Source organism: Oryx dammah, unplaced genomic scaffold (assembly GCF_014754425.2).
Source record: "Oryx dammah isolate SB20612 unplaced genomic scaffold, SCBI_Odam_1.1 HiC_scaffold_9, whole genome shotgun sequence".
Taxonomy (NCBI): domain Eukaryota; kingdom Metazoa; phylum Chordata; class Mammalia; order Artiodactyla; family Bovidae; genus Oryx; species Oryx dammah.
In genome coordinates, this window is record NW_024070193.1 from 16866783 (window position 1) to 16889056 (window position 22274).

The 22274-nt window shown below is 35.7% G+C and overlaps 1 protein-coding gene across 1 annotated transcript in view; it reads right to left on the bottom strand.

Moving 5' to 3' along the window:
* Window positions 1–22274, bottom strand: part of DENND6A (DENN domain containing 6A) — a 47635-nt gene that overhangs the window by 13708 nt on the left and 11653 nt on the right. The window contains exons 2-11 of the mRNA XM_040246434.1: window positions 18526–18564; window positions 18387–18429; window positions 10893–11005; window positions 8387–8467; window positions 7209–7314; window positions 6544–6623; window positions 5449–5511; window positions 4601–4656; window positions 1986–2108; window positions 1377–1472 (exon numbers count right to left, since the gene is read on the bottom strand). Of these exons, the coding sequence (XP_040102368.1) occupies window positions 1377–1472; window positions 1986–2108; window positions 4601–4656; window positions 5449–5511; window positions 6544–6623; window positions 7209–7314; window positions 8387–8467; window positions 10893–11005; window positions 18387–18429; window positions 18526–18564 (800 nt within the window). The remainder of the gene's footprint in view (window positions 1–1376; window positions 1473–1985; window positions 2109–4600; window positions 4657–5448; window positions 5512–6543; window positions 6624–7208; window positions 7315–8386; window positions 8468–10892; window positions 11006–18386; window positions 18430–18525; window positions 18565–22274) is intronic.

Genomic DNA, 22274 nt, shown 5'->3' on the forward strand with positions numbered 1-22274 from the left:
ACCAAGTACCAACTTTATACGCTAGGAAATTTAGATGTTATCTTGTAGGCAAACAGAAGCTACTAGAGAACCAAGTAGAGGAATGTTACATAAATAAAAATGTACTTACTAGAAAGATCACTTGGGCGGGGGATTTGGAAGATGCTTTACAAAAAGGGGAAGAAGTTTGGGGAAAAGAAACAGCAGATATGAAAAAGGCTAGAAATAGTAAGAGTAGGAAAAGAGCTTTGGAAAAAGATAACAAATTTATGAGAGATATTTTAGGATGTTGAACTGGTAGAATTTGGGTAAACTTTATGTGGAACGTATTAAAAAGGAGAAATTTATGACAATTCAGGTTTTCGATAACTGAGTAAAAAGAAGTACCATTCCTGAAAATAGGAAGAGGCATGGAACTACGGGAGAAAATGAGGAGACAAAAAAGAATTCAGTTTGAACATGTTTAGTTTTGGGTACATTAAGATATCCAGGTGGCAACACAGTAAAAAACAACAAAAACGAAAACTTGGATAGAGGTCGAGACCTGGCAAAGATTTGAACTAGGAAGATAAATTTCAGTCATCATTATGTAGGTGTTAACAGAGACTGTGGGTACAGATAAGACTGTTCAGAAAGCATTATTGGTCTGAAATCAGAACCCAGAACACAATACTGGAGAACACCAACATTTAAGGGGTTGGCAGAGGAAGAGAAGTCTGCAGAGAAGACTGAGTGCACCACCAGACAGTCAGGTGAGATGGCATCAAAGATTAAAGTGTTTTCAAGGTCAATGGATTGAATGTCATGAGAAAAGGGAAGGCAGGAAAAAACAGGGCAATAATGTGTCCACAGGTTCAAGGCAGTGAGAAGGGTCTTCTTAACTTCAGCAAAACCAACTTCAGCAGAGACGAAGAAATCAACTTGCAATGAACTGAGAAGCAGCTAGGAAACCAAGAAGTGGAGACAGTAAATGGAAATTTTTATTGTTATTCTAGAAACTAGGCTATGAAAAAAAGGTGAGCAATAGAGCAAGAGCTAAGAGGGAAAGGCAAGATATTTTTTTTTCCCCTTTTGTAGACTGAGAAGAATTTTTAAATGTTTGTATGGTGATTCAATGAGGAAGGGGAAGGAAAAGGAAGTTACAGAGCAAGAAAAGATGTAGCTAGCTATTAATAACAATTATGGCTTCCACCAGGAAAGCAGATCATTTACAGAAAATAAGATACTGACTCTTGAAATGTGAAATTATTACCAGCTGCTCCTCAAAAGTACCTTTACAAAATCAATCTCGCAATAAGTTCAAATTTTAAACTTTTAAATTATTACCAAAAATAATTCTAAATGCTTTGGGTATAAAGGTTAATATTTGGTCAATAAAAGTTATTTTGTTTACTCACGGGGCTTGAGTACGGGTAGTATATTCTTTGAATTCACTATCATGAATAGTGAAATAAGGTCGAAAATCACTGAAGTACTTTAATGGAGAAATACAGCTGTGGAGCAAGAAACACATGTAAACCAAAGGACAGAAATTAAAGGGGCTACACAATAACTATAAAACCTCTGTACACAGAGTTTACCCCACTGCGATCACTTATCTGTTTCAATAAATGGTAAGCTTGTTTCAGGACAATGGCGATATGTAATTACCGAGTGGCTAAAATACAGAAAACACATTGGATTTAAGAGAAGTTGGGGTGAAATTCTGACTCTGTCATTCACTAACTAGATGCCTTTTACTAGACACTGACCGTTTGCACTACTGATATCTATCAGGTGCCAACTTTATGTGAGTGTATGAGCATGCCTATTATTCAGAAACAAAACAAAACAAAACATGGTTCCAGCCCTAATGGAGCCTGAATTAATTTTCTCATCAATAAACGGTGCTATAATGAGTACTATCTTCTCACAGGGTTATTGTGTAGATCGATGCAATGAGTGTGCAAACAATCACAGATGGTAAAGTGTTGTAATTATCACCACCAGGAACCAAATATACTCACTTAACGAGTGCCAATACAGTCTCTGAAGACTCTGATGGTGATGGTGCCATGACCACGAGGGGCTCACCCAGCAGCACCAGCTCCCAAAGCATCTGACTATGAAGGAAAACTGGGCAGAAACACCTGGAAGGTGTTTACACAGAAGAGACAGTCTTACTTATCTATCCAGGGTTTAAGTTCCTATATAGTGATTCTAAAAACTTCATATTGATACAATTCTTATAGCTATGTATACCTTGAACTGATATACAAATCCATTTACACAGAATATGGTGACGCATATAGATATAAGTTCCTTTTATCCACATAAAATATATAGTGATTTTATTCCAATTTTTACAAAATTAAATGTAATATACTGACACACAGAATGGCTAACAATAAAAGGATACAAGATAATTATTAAATTACTATACCATACGGTACATCTAGTTTATCAATATTGCTTTGTTACATGTGAATTTCTTAAGTATGTTGAAGGAAACAAGAAAAAATTAATTTTCTAAAGGATGTTTACTAGATTTAATTTCAATGTCAATGCTTTCATCATTAAAGGATGGATGAAAAAAAATCACAATGGAGTGGGGTTCTAATGCCAAACAACAGAATGATTTCCTAGGAAGATCCTCTCCCTACAGAATGCTGCACATTTTTAGAGTAGCCCTGGAATTAGACAGAAGCATATAGGAACACAACTCTGGTACATTACCTAGCCTAAGTTACATCTAGTAACTTTTACTAATATAGCAGTTTCCTCCTAGCCGGGTTAAAATTTCTGCTAGTAGATTAAAGGAAAACTACTTATCTATTTATAAAAATCACAACTGATCTACCTAGGTGAAAACAGATACACACAAGAAAGAAAAAAAAAAACAAGTAACTTTTAAGTATAAAAATATGAAACAAATTTGTAAACTGGAAGTTAGGGAAAGTTAATTTTAACTACTCAAAGGCAAGAAAAGATATGTGAAGGAAGAGAAAAAAAAAAAAAACCCACAAAAATAAAAACAATACAGAAGGGAAAAGAATAACTTATCGATGGAGAAGGCTGGGGAATGCCAAACTAACGAAATGATCAAAGTGAGCATTATCAGTAAGAAAGCAAGCATTGGTTATCTCCTGACCAAAGACAGACAGCCTTCATCTAATCACAGGTAAACCCCAGACAAGCCTAAGCAGAGGGATTTCCTGTAAAATAACTGTCCTGTAATCCACAGGAATGTCAGGGCATGAAAGGAAGACTGAGGAAATGCTCCAGACTAAGAAAGACTAAAAACACACAACGACTAAATGCAACAGACAACTTTGAATGAGATATTATTGTGACAACTGGCGATATTTGAATGTGATCTCAGTAGGAGATGGTATTATCATTATTAATTTCCCAGTGTTTATGGCTGTACTGAGTCCTTATTTGTAGAAAATAGACAGTAAAGTATTAAGGGAAGATCAGGGCATCAGGTCTCCAACTGACTATAAATTGGTTGTAGGAAAAAAAAGTTTTCTGTACTGTATTGACCACTTTCCTGTAAATTTGTGTTTCCAAATTTTATATGGATGCATAAATGTTATATAAATAAATACATAAAATTTTGAAATAATCATGAGCTTATGGAAAAGTGGAATATATATAATTTTTTGAATATATAATGTATATAATTATAATTTTAAACAATAATTTATATATATAATTTTAAAATAAGCAAAGGAAAAATGGAAAAGACCTATATGAAAAACATCTGACCAACTAACTTTAATTGTGGGATGCCCTTAAGGCATCAAAGTTGCAAACTAGTTTTACTCTGAAGTATAGTAATGTTATTCAGTTCAGTCGCTCAGTCATGTCCAACTCTTTGTGACCCCATGAACCACAGCACGCCAGGCCTCCCTGTCCATCACCAACTCCCAGAGTCCACCCAAACCCATGTCCATTGAGTTGGTGATGCCATCCAACCATCTCATCCCCTATGGTCCCCTTCTCCTCCTGCCCTCAATATGTTATTAGTAAGGGCACAAACAGATAGGAAGTATAGTTACAAGATGAAGCACTCTCTGAAAGCTCTGTGTTGTACTAGTAATATCTGTTATACAAAGTAGTTTTTATTGAAAGGGAGATAAGTATTAAATATTCAAGAGACGAAACCTTTAATAGACACCGGTGGTATGCATTAAGTTAACTGCAGTGTTAATTACTACAATGAGGACTTTGTAGGGAAATGACAGAGCTAAATGTCTAAAATGCTAAAATCTTTCTTTAGCACCACTTTTATATTCCCATTCTGAAGAATCATGCTTTATGCTCCAATCTACCTGCAAGTCCCCCAAAAAGCCATCCCTGGCAAAAAAAATATCATTTACTGTTCTCACACCTAATCAAACAAAAAAAAATTTGTTTCTACCATGTAATACTGTGTCCATATACAAATTTCCTTAGGAGTCAAAGAAAATGATGTGCAGTCAGGAATGAATCATTGATTTACAACATGTGAAACATAATGACTTTTTTTCCAATTTTTCCCACATTTGATATAGGAACATTCATTTTCTAAAGAAATTAATAACAATATCATAAAGCAAATGAGACAAGGAAGTTAACAAAATTTTTTATTCTTTACCTGAAAAGATCCACTTCATGAACAGAAGGTAAAATAACAGATATATGAGCATCTCCCTAGGAGATAAAAAAGACAAATAGACAAGATGTCATTGAAATTTACAGAACTGGTTTTTAAAATTTAACTCATGATCAGTAAGCCATGTTGCCCTCTCTTTTAGGATTCTCTCCCTCCAGAAGCAGCCACAAAGAGAATGGGTGTTATCAGTCTCCCCTAACACAGCAGAAGGTCAAGGATGACACAGGTTCTACAGATAAAGCATTAATCCAGTAGTCAGATGTCACATTAATTCTCAACTGTATGAAATACTTCCATAATACTAGTTGATATATACAACAGGCAAAATTAGTCTTCCTATTGTGCTCCATTTTTATTTAATTCAAAGAACAAGGGAGTGCTGATACACCAGTTAAATAATTTCAAATGAAAAATTCATCCCCACCCACAAACAAATGTAACTGTGGGGAAAATGAAAGGCAATCATAACTACAGAATCCTTTTGATTAAGTTTCCCCAAAACAGAAGTCTGTTGACCATTCTTCTAAGATTAGAGGTTTTGTTAGAATCAAACCTTGCTTAATCTTTTTCAAAAGACAGCTTTTTCCTTTTCCTCCCAATTACAGTATAAATTCTGAGTTCTCCAGTGTCTACCAGAGAAAGAACAACAACAACAAAAATCGGAGCAACATTAGGATGTTTATTATCAATTCATTAAAAATTATTTAATGGGATATTTCAGTGATATTCAGAAATGTAACATAAATCTAAGAAATTCTAAATTTGCTAGTTGAAAATTTCTGCTAAAGAGATTATATATGCTGGATTATTCTACCACAGTACCATACTACCTGCTGAGTTAACTGCACTATTTGAGTTGTCCCAGGCTTGTCGTGACATGTGGGAATCCGGACCTGAAAAAGAAGAAAATAACTCTGACTACAAAAGAATGACCTTTTTTTGTACAGTAATTTGTGAGTGCCACTACAAGGAGGGATCAGAAGCACTCAGTCTATCCTGAAGCTGAAACGTATACTCAGCAATGCCTAAAAAGCCATGAAAACAAAACACTTTTGTCAGATTCAAAATAAAAGCTGTATTTATTTTCAGTCACAGCAGAAGGTAAGTGAATCAAGGTCTCCACATTCCCACACACACAGAAATCACTAACCCACTGAGAAGCAAATGTGCTGAAAAACAGAAAAGGACATCAACTACATACCGCTTCCTGCTTATTGTTCCCGTCTTTGCTTCCTTAATACACACACACCCAAACACACCCTCTCAAGCTTGCCAAACTACAGGATATATCTCACAGGGAACCATGAGAACTCTCAACCCAGAGCAACTTTTGATTATTTAGGAGGGGAAGGAAAACAGAACAGAAATGAGGACATCTGAAGAGAAAACATCGCCCAACTTGAAAATGAACGGCAAAAGCACTTAGAGCACATTTACACAAACCTGACAACAAAATGTTAACTCATTATATTAAAAACAAAAACCACACAGCTTAATAGAGAACAATACCCAGACGGACATGTTAGCCTGAAATTACACATTAAAAAGATTTCATAAGACTGACAATCAATGGCTTTCCCAATTTCTTTTAAATTTTACTGACTCATACTCAATTCTACACGTGCTCTGCAATGCCATCCATCTCTGGAGGACCATGAAGCTGTACAATTCTAGGAGGTGGCATTCACATTCACAAGTATTATTTAAGAATAACACCACCATCCTCACACTCTACAGGATGAAAACAGGACTGGTGACCTGTGGAGTTGCGTGTGTGGTATCTCTGTAATTCCTTACATCAATGACAAAGAAGTGAAAGTAGCCACAGGACTGAATGTTATTAGGAAGGTAAAAACCAAAATGCACGTGTGAACTTCCTATAGTTCTTGAAAAAGAGAGACAAATGAAATACAAGCTATCATTACCTTCATTACTATTCCCATAATAGGCAGGTATAACGTTTTCCCTGGCACTGGTGCAGGCCATCGATCAACATCATTACAAGCTGAAAATAGAGTAAAATACTTCTTTAGTATAAGTGGAAATACTAAAACATAAAAAATGGAACATTAGAAATCAGAACTCCACTTTTTGCTTTCTATATGGCAAAAAAAAAACACTGGGAAGGATGGAAGATAAATGGCAAAAGGACTGAAATAACATATTTCACAAGATACACACCAATGTTCTAGGATACAAATTGGCTAACACATGCTTTGAAACGAATAGGTTTTAAAAGAAGTTTTCTTATTTATTACTACTAAAATTAGCTACAAAAGCACACAAGCTAGCAGAAATCTTTCTGTATCAAGTGACATAGGATTTCTGTTTAATAGTACTCTAAGTATCAGAACTGGCAACTCAATATTTGTTTATTATTATCCAAAAAATAAGCATCATCTGTATTTCAAAAGGAGATAATAAAAGATAGGGTCTGTGTTGTTTGTAGGTAAATATGCCAGAAGCATAGTTTGACATCTCTCCATCAGACAGCCCTCAAAATTCTTAACTGATCTTTTTTCACTCATTTCCAGTAAAAATTTTAAAACTCCTTTATAGAGGAACATAACTCATACAATGTTTAACTTACCTGCTTCCAAATAAGGTTCATTCTTCTCAAAATATTCTGGTGCTATCTGCTTGAGCACAGTGTGAAAAAAATGAATATAAGGTAGCTTGCTGATTAAAACCAAGGACTGCAAGGGAAAAAATAAAAAACAGTGTTTAATTTCCTTATGACTATAATTTAAGTTTGTCATTTCTTATGTAATCAATTACTAACAAGCCAAATTCAGCAAAAAGTGTGGATTTTAAAATAAAAAGGCTTTGACAGTAGATAGTTAAAAGGAATATAAAACTAGAATGGCAGAACACTGAAGTTTAACCTCATTACTAAATTTTAAGAGCATAAAGACACAGTCACAGATTTCCCTGCTCTCCAGGAAAAAGAATTTCCTATAAACAAATCAGTACCGTGGATAATTTCAAAGCCTAGCTACTATTTTTGTCAGCAAAGCAATATTAGGAATTAGCCAGATAAACTCTTCCTAATAAAGAAAATGCAAATGATGATGCTTTTTCAAACTAAAACCTATGACTGTTATATTTTAGGGTTCAATGGCTTTAGCCACATTCTTAAAAACTGTCACTTTATAGTCTGTGATCACTTCAGATATAGATTATGCTGATTTTTTAAAAAATCTGTTTTTCTTGAAAATTACTTTTCACCTTTCCACCAAGCATCAATACATGGCCAGGGCATGTTCTAGTTACAGTAGGTAACAGTGTGTCCCTCCCTGTTAGCTGGTATCAAACTGGAACTAACTGATATTTTTATATATATATATAAACAAAAAAATTATACATTTAGAGTGGGAGCAGTAATGCCTAAGAGGTTGGTCAAGTATATTAGGGGCTCTTCCAAAAAACACTGCAGACTTTTATTTGTTGTAACTATATCACAATCTGTTCATTCTTTCCCTTACTCTAAAATGTGAAAATTAAACAGATTCTTCTGAGTTTTGAAAGTTTCACACAGTAACTGTAACTTACTGTCAGGAATCTAGCACATAGATAGCAGAAAGGCAAAATTCAATAGCAGTTAAAAATTTAAGGGCAGATGTCTACAATCTAAAAAAAAAAAAAAGATAAAAGATAAATTCCAGTATGTTTAAAGACGAAATATGAAACTTTAAAGACTGTTCATTCTAATAATTTCTATTCTAACCAGGATGTAAAAATGTTTTCACTAATGTATATGAAAATTACCTTCTGAAAATAGCCTCTTTTTAGAGTTTTATCCCGAACTTGTCGAAAATACACATATCCATAAAAATAGGCAGGATCTTTCTATGAAAGAAGTGACAAATTAAAAACATACATATATATCAACTCTTTACTATTAATGGCAAGTTCCTTTATAAACTCAAACTGAGATATGAAGTATACACAAAAAGCTAGTTATACTTTTCCACCAATGTAAACAACAATCATAATAACTGCCAGATAGAAACCTGCTAACTTGCCCAAAGATGAAATAATTATAGCTTAATGTACAAAGCTAACATACAGATCTACCTTCTATAACTTAATGTTTATATTCTTTATTTATATCTGTGGTAGTTAATGGAAGTTGAAAATAATCAAATTTTGTTTTCCCCAATGGTACACTTAATGTTTTAAAAATCTGCCTACAATTTTTGAGGTATTCTAATACAAAATTTCAAGAGAGAAATTAAAAGGAGTTAAATGCTAATCTGAATCTTACATACACTGTTATATTTTTCACCCAATAATAATGAAACACTGGAAAGTTTATCAACATACAATTTGAAAGGCAATTACATTCCAAAAATATTTGCAAAGTTTTTACATCCTAATGGAATAAACTCTGGCCCAGTTCCTTGTTATTCTTTAAACAAATATTTACTGACCACCTACTTTGAATAACGCATTGTGTTAGAGAAGATAAAATGATGCATAAGACATAGTTCCTTAAGAAGATCACAAACTAAGTGAGAGAAGAAACGTACAAAAATGACTATTATGTAAAAGGAGGGCAGGTACCATGAAAAAAGCACAAAGTAGTTTTTTTTCCCCTCTGCCAAGGGGGAAGAGATTACCTGTCTATGCTGACCAGTGAAGATTTCACAGAGGAAGATTTTTTTTAAATAATTTTATTTATTTATGATTTGGCTGCACTGGGTTTTAGTTGTGGCACATGGGATCTAGTTCCCTGACCAGGGATTGAACCCTGGCCCCCTTCATTGGGAGCTTGGAGTCTCAGCCACTGGACCACCAGGGAAGTCCCAGATGTTTTTGAATTAGGTACTGAAGAATAGATATGACTTAAACAAAGACATTTCAGGTTTAGAGGGTCAAGAGTTTGAGCAAAACCATGCAGAGACAAAAAAAAATACAAGCTACCTCAGGGAAAAGCTATAGTTCAATTTAGCTAAAATATGACACATGTATAGAAAGAAGTTGAAGCTAGAAATTCAAAAGGTGAAGTTTTATCTTGGAAGGCCTAAAAAGTGAGAACCAGGAAACAGTACTATCATTAGCTCTTTATTCATTAAGCAATAGGTAATCATTTTAGATTTATGTAATATATTATGTACACTTTAGCTAGGAACACTATATAAAATATATTGCACTGAAGAAGATAGGAGATGGGTGTCTTTGGGCAAATTTTGTAATCCTCATTAGCCCTCAAGTTTGCAAAAGGAATTCTCTCAGAACAATATAGGGAGGATTAATAAGGTGTGTGCGCTTAGTCGCTTCTGACTCTGTGACCCCACGGACTGCAGCACCCTCTGCTCCTCGGTCCATGGGATTGTCCCAGCAAAAATACTGGAGTGGGTTGCCATTTCCTTACCTAGGAGATGTTCCTGACCTGGGAATCAAACTTCCGTCTCCTGCATTGGCAGGTGGATTCTTTACCTCTGAGCCACCTGGGAATCTCAGAGGTAAAGAATTAGTAAGATAATATATGCTTATTGATACAATGCCAAGAACACAAACAAGCTATCAGCAGCTGAAAGAATATGTTAGTAGTGATAGCCAAGGTCATGGAAAGGATGAGATGGCTATAAGAGACATTTTAAAAGATTTTAAAGACTTTTTTTTAAACGTTTTGCTCACTGGAAGATTAGGGTCATTGGTAGAACACAGAAGGTAAGCTGTAAATACTTATTTGAGAGAAAAGATGTCAAGTTCTTATTGGCTGTGCTAGTAGGACATCCAGATAGAATGATTCTTCATGCAGTTAAAGTGTGAACTACTGTACCAAACAGAAATTCTACACTCTGGAATCATCTGAATTATTAATATTGTTTTTAGCAGACAATAACTGTAAACCCAAGCTCATTTAAATATCAAAGAGACAACTGTAATTGTACTGTATAGCCGGTAGGGATTATCACAGGGAATCTTTAACTCTGGGTGATATTTACCCTGCTTCCACATCCAAACAAAGAGCTATTAACAAATGAAAGAAAATTACCATTTCTTTCATTAACAAGTGAAAGAAAATTTCCTCAACACTCTAATTTCTATTATTCACAATGGCATTATAATATGTTTTAAGAACAATAACTTTTAAAAGTCTCTTTCACTCACGTACTAAATCCTAGTGAATCAGACTCACTTAGGAAATCCAGCAGTATAATACGATAAGAAAACAAAAGCACAGTTTTTCTGAATGCTGTTAAGAGGTAACTCGGTTCTAAAGTTTCCTCTCACATGGACATTATTCTATTACTACTTTTCCAACCTTTAAGTAAACTGGTAAATCTTTGTCAAATTGATCCAGGAGACAATGCAGTGACACCCTCCTCCCAGAAGACTGTCGAAATCTAAAACAAAACTGGGTATCTCCAAGACAACCTAATGAAAACAAAAATGAAAGAAATTAAGGACAGCACAGTATAACATTAGTTATCCAGTTTCATTATATTTTAGAGCTAAAGAGGTCCTATCAATTATTGAAACCCATTTTATCATGTTTTAGAGAAGAAAAAGGAGACCCTAATAGTTTCGGTGACTTGCTCAAAGCCATCTTTTCTAGTTAGCGGCAAAGTCATTGGTAAAACAAACATCTTATGTCCCTCTGCTGTTTTTCCTATTCTGTTTTCTCCATGTAATTAAAACTTTTTGAAAACTGTGTGCGTGTAATGTTGATTCACAAACATAATAATGGGCAAAAGAAATTAAATACAAAAGAACACAAACTGTTCAAATCCATTTATATGGTTTTTTTTTTAAAAAAAGCAGGCAAACTATAGTGTTTAGGAATGTACGCTAGATGATAAAACTATAAGGAAAAGCAAGAAACTTAATACTGTAAGAATCAGTATGTGAAAGTGAAAGTCACTCAGTCATGTCTGACTCTTTGCGACCCCATGGACTGTCCAATCCATGGGATTCTCCAGGCCAGAATACTGGAGTGGGTGGCCTTTCCCTTCTCCAGGGGATCTTCCCAACCCGGGGATGGAACCCAGGTCTCCCAAATTGCAGGCGGATTCTTTACCAGCTGAGCCACCAGGGTGATCTGCAAAGCTACATGCATCCCAGTGTTCCCAGCAGCATTATTTACAACTGCCAAGGTATGGAGGCAATCTAAGTGTCCATCAACAGACGAACAGATAAAGATGATGTCACACACACACACACACACACACACACACACATACACAGCAGAATATTAGCCGGAAAAAAAGAATGAACTTCTTCCATTTGCAGCAACATGGATGGACTTGGAGGGCTTTCTGATAAGTGAAATAAGTCAGATAGAGAAAGACATACACTGTATGATATCATTTCTATGTAGAAGGGAAAAAAATACAACAAACTGTAACCAAAACTAACAAAATAAAGCAGACTTGCAGATACAGAGAACTAAAGGTTGGTTACCAGTGGGGGATTGGGGGGAATAGAGGGACTGGGAAGGTGGGGGGTATAAACTGCTGGATGTGAGAGAGGCTATAATGATTATTGTACATTAAAGGGAATACAGTCAATATTTTGCAATAACTGTAAATGGAGTATAAATTATTAAAATCACATTACAATGTTTTAATAAAAAGAAAAAAAGAATCAAGGACAGTGGTTACCTTAGGAGATGGGGAAGGAAATAGTGTTTAGGAAGGGACATGAGACAACTTCTGTGGTATTGGCAAAGTTCTATTTCTTGACCTTGTGTGAGTTTTATATTTCACAATGAGAATTTAAAAAAAAAAAAAAAAAGATATAGCAGACTCAGGAAGAGTTCAAGTAACAGACTTCCCATTTTAATCATTTCAATTATAAATAAAGCTTTAAAACTTTAATCATTTTAGCAAACCTCTTAAAACATTACCTTGTCAGGCAATAATTACAAAAAACTGTAAATGCTCTAAAAAGTAAAAGACACAAGAAGCAGTTTGTCACTCAGATTCTTCCTAATCACTGTATTTAGAACTAATAAGATTCAATACAGAATGTGCTCAAGAGTTTCTTACTATTATTACACACAGAAGTACTTCTATTATTAGTATATTAGTATTACACACAGGAGTACTTCTATTTCTTTAGCACATGAAGTTCTCAAAAAAGAAGGGAAAGTGAAAGCTGCTCAGTCATGTCCAACTCTTTGCAACCCCATGGACTTGGAATTCTCCAGGCCAGAATACTAGAGTGGATAGCCTTTCCTTCTCCAAGGGAACTTCCCAACCCAGGGATTGAACCCATGTCTACTGCATTGCGGGCAGATTCTTTACCAGCTGAGCTACAAGGAAAGCTCAAGAATACTGGACTGGGTAGCCTATCCCTTCTCCAGCAGATCTTCCCAACCCAGGAATCGGACCAGGGTCTCTGCATTGCAGGCAGATTCTTTACCAACTGAGCTATCAGGGAAGCCCAGTTTGATATTATGTTTAAGTTTTTTTAAAAAACAACTCAATTTATATACCTACATCCAATTACAGAAACTAGTATTTCTTTGGTGGAGAAGGGAAGAAACAAAGAGGATTAGAGAGTCAGTCAATTCAGTTTTTTTTTTACTTGTTATAGCTGACGGTTTAAAATAAGGAAAACACATGAGACCAGAAATAATGGAAAATACTCCTAGCATTGTTTTAGTCCAACCGATTTATACACAGATGGTTCAGTTTTTCTCTTTAGAAGACAGAAAGATCCACTGAGAAGTACACACTAATTTCTCCGAGACACTTAGCAAGATATAGCAGAGAAAATGCAGTAGATTTTAAGAAAGAGAAGTATAGGTTCTGAAGGGATGCTGCGCTTTTTGGAAAGAAAGTAATTAAGTTCCCACAGGCCTTCATCCCTACCCACCCAGCTCCATTCCAAATCATGGGCATGCTGTAAGAATTTTCCAGTGACCAGCTGTACCTGCAAGTTGTACAGAATTGGTCAAGAAGCTAGATCACCAGGTCACAAAGGCTTTAACCACAAAGGCTTTAGCCAATGTCTTTGTGAACTGAGGTAAATGGCTTCCATTTCATATTTCATAAGTCTGTCCTTTCATGCACAAAAGGTTACTAAAGGAATATCAACTCCTTACCTGGACAGTCCTTTGTTCTCTATCCTGACTTCACTATTAATGGGGCAGGAAAAGAGGCATTACGGATGGGCAACCAGGTTGTTTATATTTGCCTTTCAGAAAACGATACCTGTGGAGGGTGGAGCAATCCTGATACCCTACAACCTCATCAAAAATAAATCTACCTTGTTAGTATGACCCATCTAGTTTGCCTATTTTTAATAATAGAGTGAACCCCTATGTAACCCCTATGTAAGAAATATGATTACACATGAATGATGGTTAAGTATGACTGTGAACATGAAGGAAAAGTTACAATCTGAGAAAAAAGGAGTCACGATCAATGGGAGCTAGTCCCAGATCCATCAATAAATAGCCTTCTACAGGCTACTTAGCCTAAGTGACTTGTCAACAAAAGTAAGAGGCATCCTAACATGATCTCAAAAGTCACTTTTGGCAGTTATGTTCAAGAATTCTACAATGAAGCTCCACAACTAACCTATGACTCTACTGAATTCCAAGCATCTTACCCAATATACTCATTAAGAAAACGAAAGATCTATAAAGATACAAAAAGACTTAAAAGTCATGCAACGTGCGCCACAGCTTTCTGATTATTAACAAAAATGGGAAAAAGAAAATGGAAATTACTTTTTCTTTATTAAAATCAAGGAAGAAAGAATTTACACAAATTTTAAGATTAAATGGCAGCTCTCCAAAGAAAATATACCTTTACATGGCTTCTTGATTAAGAACAACAAAAACCCTTTCCTTGATAAAGTAGCAGGTAATAAGGAAATGGCAGATTTGCTCAGCAAACCCCCAAAGCCTGAGGAAAATTCTACTTTAATTAATCTAACATAATCTTTACTGGCCTCGAAAACAGAACGAATAATCCGACATTCTTTACACCAAGAAAGTTCCTGCGGCCTTCCTCCAACATCCTTTTCCAAACAACTAAGTTGTTAGGAGCGAAATCAAACAGAATTCCAGGTCAAAACTTTGTCGTTATTGTGTCTGCTTCAGAAGTGGTTCCACCCACCCCCAGCTTTCAATACACGAATCGAGCGCCAATTTCAATGAGTGCTCCATCTGTGGTAGGCACTGTCACGAACATTTTAGATACATTAACTCATCTGGTCTTCATGCTTCTCAGGTAAGTTCCCACTGTTAATCCTGTTCGTGAGGAGGAATCCGAGGCACAGAAAAATTACGTAATCATCCGAAGAAATAAATCTGCTAAATGGTAGAGTAAGAAGAACCTAAGAAGTCTGAATCTGGAGCTAAAACTCTCGAACATTATTATATCATACTGGTTCTTTCAAGTTAAAATGGACCTCAAAAACACCACTTCCACTAACATGAAATATCCAGAATAGGTAAATCCATTGAGACAGAAAGCAGACAGGTGGTTGCCTGGGGCTGGGTGGGGGAGGGGAAGAGGAGGACAATGGAGCATGAAGCAGGTGATAAATATTTTCTAAAATTGACTGAGGTAATAACAGTTGCACAACTCTGTGACTGTACTAAAAATCACTGAATTGTACATTTTACAAGAGTGAACTGTATCTCATAAATCTTTTTTTTATGGTACTTCACTGCCAACTGGAGCAAATCAAAAGCTTCTCTTTTCGTCTCAAAAAACAAAAATCCTTCTAAAAAGTACCCCTCTGACTGAAGAGTTGCTGAACTCGCTGGTTTCTGGGCCAGTCCTGTCACTTTCAGCAACTCCCATACAAACGCCATGTGGTATGCCACAAACAGCTCTCCTCCTATTTTAAATTATCAAGGGCACAGATGATTTTATCTTCTACATCTGCCAATCAAACCAAACCTGCAAAGCTACAGGTAAACAGAAGACACTTTGCCATATCAAAAATATTACTTGAGATTTGAGGAAAAAAAACTTACATATTTTTTTCTAAAGGGAAGAGACAACTTTAGAGTATTTTTATTTCAGCAGAAAACAGCTCTAGAGCAGATCAGAGTAAGACTAATAAAAGAAAACATGAGACTTTAAGCATGAGCTCCATTCCTGGCCTTCAACTCTATGTGGTTACTCTCTCTGTGATGAGAGTTGGAAATGCTGAGAAACAGGAGTTTAGAGTAGAGCTTCTCAAAGTGTAGTCCACAGACTGACTCTTGTTACAATACATGACAAAATAAAAACTCAAATTGAGAGTACACATTTGGAAACCCTTACAGCAATTTGACATTCCCATGACAAACCCGGACTTTCATCTGGTTTTCCCCCTTTTCATGGTTCTAAAAGTTCATGTATATAGCATTCTATAAAAGCACTGGTCCACAACAGATTGGAAATTTTTAAAAAATCCAAACTGTCCTTCAACACAGCTGAATGTGAGAATGTGAAGAGCACTGTTTTCACCATTGAGAAGTGTAAAATACACAACAATATCCCAGCTGTTTACAGAGAAAAAAAAAATCTGTTGAGACAAATACTATCTGTACATCTAATCCATCCAGAATAAGGATTAATTTTTCCCTTGGATTCATCTTTACTTGAAACTCTCTACTAATGCTGTTTTCCCTCTGGTCATGTTTAGAACATGGTGATTATAGTCCTTGGGTATCCATCACAGCCTAAGCATCAGGAATGTATATATCCAAATGATATTAACAGTAAATAATGAGAAAAATACCTGACAAATATTTATCAGAGAGAAAACATCCTTTAAACATAGGTTCCTAAAGATAAAAGCCATTCAAATGGAACAAAAGACTGAAATCTAAAAACAAACCAAACAAAACTTTTTTCTAAAGTCACAGTATCTAAGGTGTGTGTGTTGGTAGTGGCGGAAGGAAGTGGACTGCCAAATCCTCCCATTGAGAATCCCCAATTCTTCTTTATCTGTATAACTAACATAGAGTCTAAATGTTGTTTTGCTTTTTTTTTAAAGTGTGCACCATGGAAACTAAAGCTAGATTATGATTCTCTCCTAGAGATTGCTCTACTCCACCTTCTGCAACAATACAGCTATCCTGGGAAAAATCAAATCCATTCCAAAGTTGACATGGTACTGATTTCAATTTCCATTTAATGAACGCATAAGTGAAACAAACTATTTGGACAATCACAATTGAGAACAGCGATCTCAAATATATACAAAATGCAGAGTCTCTTGTCTAGATTAATATTCATCTGTTAAGATGGCAAGGTGTCGATTTTTAAGATCTTTGGTCGATTTTACTTCTAAGCACCAACCATACTTTGAATAAAAAGAAGCACGCTTCATTTTATGTGCAGCCTATAAAAAAGGCATTACAAAACATACGTAGGTCATTCAAATGCCTAAAATACTGAACACATTCTTCTTTTTGGCCCCATGGAATCCTAACCACTGGACCGCCAGAGAATTCCCTGAACAAATTCTCATTTTCACAGATTTACACTTGAGTTTATGTTCCAATAAGAAAATGACTCATATAGAGACTAACTACAAAACTAGAAAAGACCATCCAATTAACGTCTTAGTTTTGATGCACATGTAGGGAAGTGAAAGAGAGCCATGAAAACCAGGCATGATCTGAAAAAGAGAAGAGTGTGCAATGTAATCCACTGGGATTCCAATCACATAAAGTCTGTTTATCCTGTAATCCATACAACTCATCTGACCTTGAGTCATGGAAGTCCAATCCAACATTCACTAAATCAGAACTACATGTGTGCACTTTGTAAGGAAAATGTTATCTGAAATAAAGAGAGAAACTATAAGGCCTCTAACAGCCTTTCATTAACAGGCAAAACATGCAAAAAGAGTCTGTTAATCCAGGTCACAACAAAAGTCCTCCTGGGATTTCTCAAAGCCATCTTTTTTTAACTAAATTATTTTTTCCTTACATATTTCATGAAAGCTGAGTTCCAAATATATAGGGGAAAAACTCTAGAAGCATTTATAAGGAAAAGAGAAAATGCTTTAAAAAACTTAAATGTCAAGTCTCCCAAATCGGATTATCTAAACTAAATTAACAGGATATTAGAAGTAACCACAAAAGGAAAAGGAATCTGAAGTGCCTTTGAATCACAGTATTCTAACTGTGTGGTCTAAGAAGTTGTGTTCTGGTCACTCTAAGCCTGAAAAACTATTTTGAAAGTGAAACACAAAAGGCAACCTGAAAGATTTCAACAGTTAGGGTCACACAAAGAGAGAGTTTGAAAGAGACCAGCAAAATCAAGTTTAATAATAGCAAACACTTATAAAATACTTTCTATAGTCAAGCACTATTCCGAATGCTTTATATATACTAACTCATATAAACTTTTGCAAATAACTGATGACCAGGCTTTATAACCATGCTCACCCTGCTATTTTTTTAAATCCCTACTTTTACAGAGTTCTTGGAACTAAAAGAAAACTACTTACTATAAATCCTCAAACATACCAATGTTGCTGATTTTCAGGCTTATTATTTCAACAGTTTATTGTTCCATGCTATGTTACCTCATTGTAGGCAGACACTTTACCATCTGAGCCACCAGGGAAGGCCCCTTACAAGACAACAGTTACTTTAAAAGTTGAACAACTAACACCAACGTAAGTAAGATGTGACTAGACATCATAAACTAGGTATCAAAATCACTAATCCATTAGGCTTAAAATGACTTTGCATTCTACTATGCTATTTTAATTAATTTTCACATATTAAGAACAAAATCAGTATTCTCAATATAAAATTCAACAGAAACACCACATGAAAAATAGTTACCTGAATTTGAATCTGGAAAAGACAAATAGCAAATATTGGTTTTCTGAAAAAGAAAACAAAAACTATATATGCTGACACATATACACCAATAAAAACAGAAATACAACAGTAAACAACCTAGAGCAACGTATTTACTTACTTCTTTATCAGTAAGTTTGGAATGCTGAGGATAGATTACCTGCAAGAAAAAAAGAGTAGATTTTGTTAGATAAATACATGAAGTATATATTACAAACATTAGTAGGGACTTCTAAAATACTAGTCAGCTATTAACAAATCATTTTACAAAACAGTTCACAGTGAAAACAATGAAACACAGGAGAAGCTGGGAGAACTGAGTAGGGTTTACATTTGGTAAAAAAAAAAAAAAAAATTTGTTTCAAACCAAAGTTATCTCTAAAACTTGGGTGAAATTTTGAGTTATCAAGAATAATTTGCCTGTGGAGAAAAGGGAACCCTTCTACACTGATGATAGATTGTAAATTGGTACAGCCACTATGAACAACAGCATGAAGATTCATTAAAAAATTAAAAATAGAAATACTGTATGATCCAGCAATTCCACTCCTGGGCATAAACCCAGAGAAAACCATAATTTGAAAAGATACATGCAACTCAATGCACTATTCATAATAGCCAGGACATGAAAGCAACGTAACTGTCCATCAACAGAGGAATGGATAAAGAAGTGGTAAGTATGTGCAAAGGCATATTACTCAGCCATTAAAAAAATGCCCTTTGCAGCAAAACAGACGGATCTAGAGATTGTCATACTAAGTCAGACTCAAAAAGGCAGATATCAAATGACATTGCTTATATGTGGAATCTAAAAAAGAAAGGTACAAATGAACTTAATTACAAAACAGAAGTAGAGTCATAAATAAAGAACACAAACATATGTTTACCAGGAATGGCAGGGGGGCAGGGATGAACTGGGAGATTGGGACTGATATATACACACTACTACATGTAAAATAGATTAACTAATAAGGACTATGGGCTTCCCTGGCGGCTCAGATGGTAAAGAATCTGCCTGCAGTGCAAGAGACCTGGGTTCAATACCTGGGTTGGGAAGATCCCCTGGGGAAGGGAACAGCTACGCACTCCAGTATTTTTGATAAATATATATATATAATTGTTCCATCTTTTTCACATCTACCTGATCATTACCCTGATAGCTTAGTTGGTAAAGAATCCACCTGCAACGCAGGAGACCTTGGTTTGACTCCTGGGTTGGAAAGATCCTCTGGAGAAGTGATAGGCTATCTACTCTGGTATTCTTGGGCTTCCCTTGTGGCTCAGCTGGTAAAGAATCCGCTTGCAATGAAGGAGACCTGGGTTTGATCCCTGGGTTGGGAAGATCCCCTGGAGAAGGGAAAGGCTACCCACTCCAGTATTCTGGCCAGGATAATTCCATGGATTTTATAGTCCATGGTGTCACAAGGAGTCGGACACAACTGAGCAACATTCACTTTACTTTCACTTCCAATAAAGAACAGCATAGGAAACTCTACTCAGCTCTGTGTAATGGCCTATATGAGAAAAAAATGTAAAAAAGAGTGGATATATATATACATATAACTAATTCACTTTACTGTATACCTTAAACTAGCACAGCATTATAAGTCAACTAAACTCCAATAAAAAGTTTTAAAAAATTTACCAATTGAATTGCCAGCAACTCAGTTTATGAAGTTTTTTGTAGCCTAAAATCTAAAGAGACCTTGATCTATCAGCTGGTAGCTACTTCAAGAAATAATTTTCAACTGATTCCAAGAAATAAAAATCATTACTTATTTAAAGTAAAATGAAAAGGAAAAAATAATTACCTGCAGTTTAAGAAATCTCAGAGGCCATCTTCCTGCCATAAAGCCTATCCCAATTTCTCCAATCCCTTTAAGTCATCAGAACACTTTCCTAGACAGCTCTGTTTAATGCCTGCAGTGACCACAGCCACCTTCTGAGGGAAACTCCTGCCTCAGAGCCCCCACAAAGGAAGCAAGACAAGGCCCCAACAAGGCACTAGCAAACCCCAGACCCAAGGGCACCCACTCTATACGTCAATCAATCAACTGCCCAGATGTGGCTGGGCGTGAAAATTCTGCCCAAATGCCAGTGTCCAAGTTGGGCCAGTACAGATTCTCTGGAATGTGAAGAAGAGAGGGGTACTCTGAGGAGCAGGTTAGCTAGCGGCTGATAACCAGAAGATGAAAAAAACCACACAAAAGGTAGCTGAACTGTTTTAATACTGGCTTGCTAATGTGGGGATCCATGGCTTCTCAGTTCTGGAAGAACCCATGTGTTCCTCTATTCCCCAGTTGTCCAAGAGTCTGAAAATCTTACATTTCCAGAAATAACATATAGTAATAGCACATAATGGGGCTTCCCTCATAGCTCAGCTGGTAAAGAATCTGCCTGCAATACAGGAGACCCAGGTTCGATTCCTGGGTTGGGAAGATCCCCTGGAGAAGGAAACGGCAACCCACTCCAGTATTCTTGCCTGAAGAATCCCATGGACAGAGGAGCCTGACAGGATACATACAGTCCATGGGTTTGCAAGAGTCGGACACAACTTAGCGAATACAGAGAGAGAGAGAGAGAGAGAGAGCACATGATAAACTGTATTAAAGTGGTTTTACATATTTATTTCATTTATTTAGTTCTCACAATAATAGACAAGGCTAGTAAAATGGTATCACCATTTTACATACAAGAAAACTAAGGTAAAATAAAAAGATGAGAATTAACATTTTCTGAGCATCTTTTAGAGTTTCTAGTTTCCATAACAACTCTGTCAATTCTTCTCATCTTTACAGAACAGGGGACAAGCACACATTAGTTACATAACTCTCATTTATTCATTTTGTAGGTGCCAGAGCCAGGGCTTGAACTTAGGTCTGTCTGATATCAAAGTACACAAGCCACCACTCCTCATCCCACCCACAGTGGCACTTATTAACATGCAATCGCAACCCTCTTCCCACACAGCCAGGATGTGACATATACTCCTTCTCAATTCAGGAGTATGGGGTGGATCTACAGAGCTATGTCACATTAAAACACCCAGCTGTTTCATGTTACATGGAAACATCCATTCTATTCCTGGAATAGAGAATGACACCAATTGAATATTTGCTCTGTTTTGCTTTGTATTCCATGTTGTGACCAAGCTGACTTAACCTCTGTCTCCACAACTCATGAAGGTAAGAAACTGGTCTGTTCTGTTCAACTCTCTTCACACCTAGAACTGTTTCTGGTGCATAGGAGACACTAAAGAAATATTTCTCCAATCAATGGATATACTCTCACATCAGTTCTATTCGACAACTCAGTATTTAGTAAAATGTTGTCTTCTTTAAGTGTACATAGATCTCCCTTGCTTCACCTTGAAATCATTTTCTTTGTTACCTTTAAAAGAGAAATGGCAGGCAAACTTATAATCTATTTAGCCATATTTATGAAAATCTCATTACATGTAAATTACACTAGAGTTTGTTGGTCTAAAACATATTGACAAGTTTAATGGTCTGTAACAGCTTAATCCTAGGCTCTAAAACCACTTTTATGTGAATGCCCTTCAAATTTTCATTTCCTCAAATTAAAACATCAATTGAAAAGCAAATATACAAAGTTAAATTTTTTGGTGTTACATGAAGACATCAACCATGGTTCCTTTGGATTTTGGTTTCTTAAGTTTCAAAATATTAGCATGATAATGTACAAAACAATATTGGTATGTTTTACCCACATATAGCAGTACCTTAAATATATATATAACATGTATATATGTGTATGTATATATATATTTAAGGGGCTTATATATGCTATATATATTAATAAGTAACTTTTTTAAAAGATATGAAAACTGTATAATCTATCAAAATCTGC